Below are 8,553 nucleotides of genomic sequence, written 5' to 3' on the forward strand. Positions count from 1 at the left end.
ACTGAAATGGACTAGACTTGACTAAAATATACTCAAATGGACTAGACTAGAGTATAATAGAATAGATTACTTACTAGACTAGACTATACAGAAATGGACTAGACTGGTCTAAAATGGACTAGACTAGACTAGACTGAAATGGACTAGACTTGACTAGAATATGCTCAAATGGACTAGACTAGAGTATAATAGAATAGATTACTTACTAGACTAGACTATACAGAAATGGACTAGACTGGTCTAAAATGGACTAGACTAGACTAGACTGAAATGGACTATACTAGTCTAGACTTTACTGGACTAGATTGAAATAGACTATACTAGACTGACATGGACTAGACTAGACTAAACTGAAATGGATTAGACTAGACTAGAATATTCTCAAATGGACTAGACTAGACTGAAATAGACTAGACTAGAGTATAATAGAATATAATAGTTACTAGACTGGCCTAGACGGAAATGGACTAGACTGATCTAAAATAGACTAGACTAGACTAGACTGAAATGGACTAGACTTGACTAAAATATACTCAAATGGACTAGACTAGAGTATAATAGAATAGATTACTTACTAGACTAGACTATACAGAAATGGACTAGACTGGTCTAAAATGGACTAGACTAGACTAGACTGAAATGGACTAGACTTGACTAGAATATGCTCAAATGGACTAGACTAGAGTATAATAGAATAGATTACTTACTAGACTAGACTATACAGAAATGGACTAGACTGGTCTAAAATGGACTAGACTAGACTAGACTGAAATGGACTAGACTAGACTAGACTGAAATGGACTATACTAGTCTAGACTTTACTGGACTAGATTGAAATAGACTATACTAGACTGACATGGACTAGACTAGACTAAACTGAAATGGATTAGACTAGACTAGAATATTCTCAAATGGACTAGACTAGACTGAAATAGACTAGACTAGAGTATAATAGAATATAATAGTTACTAGACTGGCCTAGACGGAAATGGACTAGACTGATCTAAAATAGACTAGACTAGACTAGACTGAAATGGACTAGACTTGACTAAAATATACTCAAATGGACTAGACTAGAGTATAATAGAATAGATTACTTACTAGACTAGACTATACAGAAATGGACTAGACTGGTCTAAAATGGACTAGACTAGACTAGACTGAAATGGACTAGACTTGACTAGAATATGCTCAAATGGACTAGACTAGAGTATAATAGAATAGATTACTTACTAGACTAGACTATACAGAAATGGACTAGACTGGTCTAAAATGGACTAGACTAGACTAGACTGAAATGGACTAGACTAGACTAGACTGAAATGGACTATACTAGTCTAGACTTTACTGGACTAGATTGAAATAGACTATACTAGGCTGACATGGACTAGACTAGACTAAACTGAAATGGATTAGACTAGACTAGAATATTCTCAAATGGACTAGACTAGACTGAAATAGACTAGACTAGAGTATAATAGAATAGAATAGTTACTAGACTAGCCTAGACGGAAATGGACTAGACTGATCTAAAATAGACTAGACTAGACTAGACTGAAATGGACTAGACTTGACTAAAATATACTCAAATGGACTAGACTAGACTGAAATAGACTAGACTAGACTAGAGTATAATAGAATAGATTACTTGCTAGACTAGACTATACAGAAATGGACTAGACTGGTCTAAAATGGACTAGACTAGACTAGACTGAAATGGACTAGACTAGACTAGGCTGAAATGGACTATACTAGTCTAGACTTTACTGGACTAGATTGAAATAGACTATACTAGGCTGACATGGACTAGACTAGACTAAACTGAAATGGATTAGACTAGACTAGAATATTCTCAAATGGACTAGACTAGACTGAAATAGACTAGACTAGAGTATAATAGAATAGAATAGTTACTAGACTAGCCTAGACGGAAATAGACTAGAATGATTTAAAATAGACTAGACTAGACTAGACTGAAATGGACTAGACTTGACTAGAATATGCTCAAATGGACTAGACTAGACTAGAGTATAATAGAATAGATTACTTACTAGACTAGACTATACAGAAATGGACTAGACTGGTCTAAAATGGACTAGACTAGACTAGACTGAAATGGACTAGACTAGACTAGACTGAAATGGACTAGACTAGACTAGACTAGACTGAAATGGACTAGACTAGAGTAGAATAGTTACTAGACTACACTAGCCTGAAACGGTCTAGACTAGACTGAAATTGACTAGACTGTACTAAAACGGACTAGACTAGACTAAAATAGAGTAGAATAGACTGAAATAGTCTAGTATAGTCTGGCATGGACTAGACTAGACTGAAATGGACCAGACAACAATAGAATAGATTAGACTGAAATGGACTAGACTAGACTAGAATATACTAGACCAGACTAGACTGAAGTGGACTAAACTAGACTAGACTGAAATAGACTATACTAGACTGACATGGACTAGACTAGACTGAAATGGACTAGACTTGACTAGAATATACTCAAATGGACTAAACTAGACTGAAATAGACCAGACTAGAGTATAACAGAATAGAATAGTTACTAGACTACACTAGATGGAAATGGTCTAGACTAGACTGAAATGGACAAGACTAGAGTATAATAGAATAGAATAGTGACTAGACTAGACTGAAATGGACTAGACTGGACAAAAATGGACTAGACTAGACTAGAATATACTAGACCAGACTAGACTGAAGTGGACTAAACTAGACTAGACTGAACTAGACTAGACTGAAATAGACTATACTAGACTGACATGGACTAGACTAGAATAAAATAGAATATAATAGTTACTAGACTCGACTGAAATGGTCTAGACTAGACTGAAATGGACTAGACTGGACTAAAATGGACTAGACTTGACTAGAATATACTAAAATGGACTAGACAAGACTGGACTAGACTAGAATATACTAAAATGTACTAGACTAGACTGAAATGTACTACAATAGACTGAAATGGACTAGACTGGACTTACATGGACTAGACTAGATTGGAATACTATAGTTTGGACTGGACTGGACTTACATGGACTACACTAGATTAGACTAGACTTGTTTACTGTAGAATGAAATGGAATGGACTAGACTAGACTAGACTAGAATACTGTAGAATGGACTGGACTTTGACTAGACTAGAACACACTAGACTAGTATATTGTAGAATTGAATGGACTAGACTAGACTACTGTAGATCATTTGTTTTCAAAATCAAAATGATTTTACATGCAACACAGCCCAACTGCATCACGTTACCCACATTGCCCTCTAGTGTCCTCTGGCCGTCACTACACGGAGTTATTTCTTAATATTTCCTGTCTGGTTGGATATCTAATGAGAGTCATTATAGGAGCGCGGGCTCAGCGGAGGGTGGAAAATGAATAAGGGTCCATTAGCATCGCCCACTGTTGCCTGACTCTTTAATGTGTGTAATGTGCTGGGCCGCTCGCCGGTGTCTGCGGCTTTGATTAAAGACTCAGAGTAAAGCTACAATCTCTGCTTGACTTCTCTCTACAGGGAGGAAACGCCAACCTGCTGCTCCTGCTGAAGAGAGACAGTGAGGTAAGACTCAGCTCAGTCTCTTGGGTTGTACCAAAGTGTTATGTAATAAAAGTATACCGTTTATATACCAGCTGTTTATGTGTTTCTGCAGCAGGTCCTGTCGAGTGTCAGTCATCTCCACAACCTCCTCTCCTCACTGCAGGTCTGTTTCATTTCATCAACGAAGTAGAATTACAAAAACATTTTGATCTGTGTATGTTTAAAATAAGTTTTGTAGACCAAAGTGTAATTGTTTTATTCGAAAACTTAAATGATTTAAACAGTTTTACGTAATGCATGTTGTTGAAGGAAAACTCAAGACATAATATAAACAGAAGACATTTTATAAATGATGGCAGGGTGTGGTACTGCAGCAGGACACCTTCATCGAGGACCAGCGTCAGGCCCTGAACGAGCGCGCCCCGCCCCGTTCGTCCTCTCGCCCCCCCTCGCTGGTGGAGCAGGAGAAACAGCGCAGCCTGGAGCGCCACCGGCAGGAGGCCACCACCCTGCAGCGTCAGCAGGCCGCTCACGCCGAAGAGAGACGCCGCCGGGAGCGGGAGTGGGACTCCAGGGATCGGGAACTCACCGACCGGGAGGTGCTGCTCCACGAGAGGGAGGAGAAGATGAGGAGGCGGCACGTCGAGCTGGAGGAGGCGCAGCAGGAGCTGCAGGGGAAAAAAGAGGATTATCAGAAGGATCTGGAGCGACTGAGAGATGCTCAGAGGCGGCTGGAGAGGGAGAGGGAGCAGGTGCAAAGGGAGGCGGAGAGAGTGGAGAATCTGCGCGAGGTGGAGGTGAGAAACAAAGATGTTTTATTACAGATTAGCTCTCGGAGCTGCTTAACTTTGGAATTTGGAAATGTTTGTATTAATATGGTGATGGTTTAAATAAAATTGAATCAGTTAAGAAATGTCGAGTCTTATCACACCACCAACAGGCGCGGTTTCAGCGCACCCCGTCCAGCACATCAGAGGACTCCTTCAAGCTCCAGAGCAGCGGCTCCTTCGACAAAGATATCTGGGAGGGCGAGATGTCCTCCAGTCCCAGGAGAAACTCCATGTCCAGGATGGACTCCAAACAGAAGGGTCGCGGCCTCTTCTCGCTGGGTGGCAAAACCCAAAGCTCAGGGGTCCAGAACCAGATTCCCACGCGTCTTCTCCAGCTGGCTTCGACCAAGGAGAAGAAAGACAAGAAGAAAAAGAAGAACAAGAACCCGGTTCCTCAGGAAGCAGGTGAAGATCCTCTCCCATACACTGATTCAATACAGATTAAAAGATGATATTGCTATAATTGCAAAGGCACATATACTCTGTTTTTAGTATTGTACGAGTGTAACTAAAAGTGGTCGTGTTTTCTACAGCGTCACACCTGCTGCCCCTGACTGAACCTTCAGTGGATGGAGAGATATATTTCTGCTGATTTTCCATCACCATATCATTTCCTCAACGGTTCCCACTCTCTCCCTTAGGAGACACGTGTCACATCAGGACGTCAGACAAAGACAAAACTATTTAATAACATACATTTTGCATCAATAAGATTGACAGCTTTGTTTTTGTCAGCCTTGACTTTGATTTTGGTATGAAATGTCTCCTAGATATTTTTGTGACATTTAAAGGTGAATTTTGCAAAACACGTGTTGAATTTGTGCTTACGTACTTTAGGAGAAATTATGTTTTAAAGGGGTCATAGAGTGAAAATCTGACTTTTTCATGTTAAAGTGCTATAATTGGGGTCCCCAGTGCTTCTATCAACCTAGAAAATGTGAACAAAAAAACAGTAACTTTTGCTAAACCATTCTCTGCAAACATGTGGAAAAAAAGTCATTTAGATTTTGCCTGTTTTATGATGTAGGTAGGAAGGCTTATTACAATAATACCGCCCCTTAACTCATTCCCCGCCAGCCATTTTTTTTATGTTGCCCACCAGCATTTTTTTGTGATTTTCACAAAAGTTTCACAAAATGCCTTCCAGGAAAATTTTCTTGTAAAAATATACGAACATACAAATATATCAAATAAAAGAACAGACTCTCTCCTTTCAAACAAACATACCAGGGAAAAATGTTTCAACCTATCTGTATTTTGTTCTTGGATTATAAAATCTTAAATATAGGTATTTTTATAAAAAAAATATATATATTTTTTTTTAGCAAAAAGCTGAAATAATTGAAGGAATTTTGTTAAAGATCAAATTCAGATTGATTATCAAAACATACACAGAGTTTAAAATTAGTAAATATTTTTTTTGCTTCTTATATAGTTTTTTATAAATTGAATAATCGCGGATATTACAGATTAACATAAAATACATACATTTCTCTCTGCACCAAATGGCAGTGCCGTGGTTGAATAGTGCAGATTAACTTTTTCCCCACCATTGACGAGATAACTTTAAAAAAATGTACTTTTATTTTTTTACTTTTAATTTTAAGTTTTAATTTCAACAAACCACACCATTATGGTGATCAGTGCATATCATCAGCTCATTTGCATTTTAAAGGGACAGGGCACATTTTACAATGTGGCAATTTTAACATGCTATAGTAAATTATCTATATGTTATTTTGAGCTAAAACTTCACATATGTGCTCTGGGGACACCAAAGATTTATTTGACATCTTACAAAAAATCACGTTATATGACCCCTTTAATACATATCCGTACATGTATGTGTAAGCAGGTTTAGAAAATGGATATTACAGCGCCCCCTATTGACCCTTCTTCTAACGACAAAACATTTTGGCTTGCATATATACATATTAAATTTAAAATTGAATCCATGTTTTAAAAATTAAACATACTGGGGAGAGAGATGGTGTTCCCTTCATCCTTGCGTTTTCTACTTTAGGTTGTCAAAGGAATTTTTGCCTTTGAAACACCACTTAGCACTTTACTACTCTTCAAATATTACTTGTACCCTGAAAATGACAATCAATATTTTATTAGCATTCCAGTGATAGTGCCCTTAGGACAGGGGTTTTTCAAACTATCATAAAAGCAGGGACCCCCACATATAATGAACCTTTAGCAAGGGACCCCTTTCCTGAAATTTATATTAATTTAATTTAAACTGATAAAAAAATAGTAATGATATTATAAAGACAGCAAATTGGTTACACAGCAGACTTTCTCTTTGAAAACCCCTGCCTTAGGATGGTTTGTAAAGGGCGTTTTTTGGGCGACTTAACACAGCATTTCATGCTAGTTTGACCTTCTGGTTTGACTCTGGTGGAAAGGTTAAGTTGTAAATACTGTATGGAGTAGTTACCTGCTGGACAGGTAAATATTAGATGTGACATCATCTATGACATTGCATCCAAAATTAAGAATAACTACCACCCCATCCTCAAATATTCTTATGTATAGAAAAGTGTCCACCTATTTCATCATACACAAATATTTGTCCTGCTGGCATTTTTCATAAGACATGAAAGTCATTTGGTCCGTTTTGGGTATTTGTATGTGCTGCAAATATGTATTTATTTATTTTTTAAAGAGGCACATGCTTTTAAAATCCCACTTGTGCAGGGTTGTATTGCGTAAACCTGCAATAACTTAACTCTGCCACTAGAGGGCAGCAGATATTGAACTATTTTTTTTGAGGAGCACCCTGTGGATTTACGTAACATTAAAGTGATGACGTCAAAGAGGACACGGAGTGAGGATTATTTCTTCACATGTACAAAAGGGATTTTGTTATTTCGTCAAAGCTTATGGCCTTACAGAACTGTCAGCAAGACTTTTGTCCTCAGGAAACCTTAAATCAGGCAGTATAAAAGTACACAAAAGTTAGCCTTAAAGAAACAATGGAATGCACTAAAATATAAGCCAGCATTTTCTCAGGATTTTAATTGATTTGTTTTTGTTTAGGAAGTAAGGTTTCATCTGTACATTAATGTACAAGTGGTTTCTTGCTAAATATGAAACTAATATTATGTACATATCGTTTCGTGTAAAGCATGTCATTTTGTTTCATTTGTGATTAATTTTGTAAGAAGTGTAAGGCTTTATTTATCATTGATGTCTTCACGAAATTAAAAGCTGTTGCAATGTTGAATTTTTTTGCTCTTGTCCATTCATTCGGCAGTATCTTGACAAACACATCAAGGTTACCTTTTCCTTTTAACAAGATTAAAGCCATGCAGGCAGATTATTTTAAGGAATTGCAACTACAGTGTATAAATACTTGAAGACTCACATGAGTCTTTGAACCGAAGTGCACTGCATGAGGACGGATCAAGTGAATATATGACTCATTGGCGTTATTCTTCATCCATTAGATTCATGGTGCTGATGTGGGTTGCCAACTGTTGGTTGCAATGCCGTGAAACCTGTTGCTAAGGTAACAGGCCAAGTAGATGGAGAGGAGTGAGTGCGTGCATGCAGAGATCAGTGACTATCATCTGAAAGATTTGTTGAATGAGTGATGTTGTAGTAGTATAAGAGGTGGGAATATATTTTACCAATTGGTCTGGTTATGTTTGAGTTTAGATTGCTTCAACTCGTGCACGTTCTTAAAAATGTGTGAAGAAACGGCAGTATGTTTTATTAACAAAAAAGGAGCTTGATGGTTTCAGCAGTAACAACATAAACAAATATGTATTATGGAAGAAACGTAACTTCTGGTAAACTCCCACAACAGAGTACAGCAAAAAAAAATTTTTTTTCAAAAATAATGTTTCATCAATATATATTTTCAGGGATGTCAAAAATTGTGTGTGCACTGTGTGTAATTATTTTGTATATATCATGCACATATGTATTTAAGAGACATTCACATGAATATATATATATTTATTTAGATTATATATACATTTTTTAAATATACATAAATAACTTAATTTATGCATGCATGTTTGTATTTATATATAATAATTACACATAAAACACACAAATATATTATGCAAACACAAACCTTTATTTTGTATGCAATTAATCTTTTGACAGCCTTAATATTTTTGGCCATTTTTGGTATATT

At 37.0% G+C, this 8,553-nt stretch overlaps 1 protein-coding gene across 4 annotated transcripts in view; it reads left to right on the forward strand.

Moving 5' to 3' along the window:
* The window catches only part of LOC135783478 (uncharacterized), a 111,938-nt gene extending 104,306 nt beyond the window's left edge, over positions 1-7,632 (forward strand). For 3 of the 4 annotated variants that reach the window (XM_065294214.2, XM_073811872.1, XM_073811875.1), the window contains 5 exons: positions 3,547-3,591; positions 3,683-3,733; positions 3,930-4,367; positions 4,511-4,805; positions 4,934-7,632. In XM_065294214.2, coding sequence (XP_065150286.1) covers positions 3,547-3,591; positions 3,683-3,733; positions 3,930-4,367; positions 4,511-4,805; positions 4,934-4,992 — 888 coding nt within the window. In that variant the 3' untranslated portion in view covers positions 4,993-7,632. The remainder of the gene's footprint in view (positions 1-3,546; positions 3,592-3,682; positions 3,734-3,929; positions 4,368-4,510; positions 4,806-4,933) is intronic. The other variant, XM_073811871.1, reaches the window with a different exon arrangement.
* Positions 7,633-8,553: the final 921 nt, after the last annotated feature.

This window comes from Paramisgurnus dabryanus, chromosome 2 (assembly GCF_030506205.2).
Source record: "Paramisgurnus dabryanus chromosome 2, PD_genome_1.1, whole genome shotgun sequence".
Classification (NCBI taxonomy): domain Eukaryota; kingdom Metazoa; phylum Chordata; class Actinopteri; order Cypriniformes; family Cobitidae; genus Paramisgurnus; species Paramisgurnus dabryanus.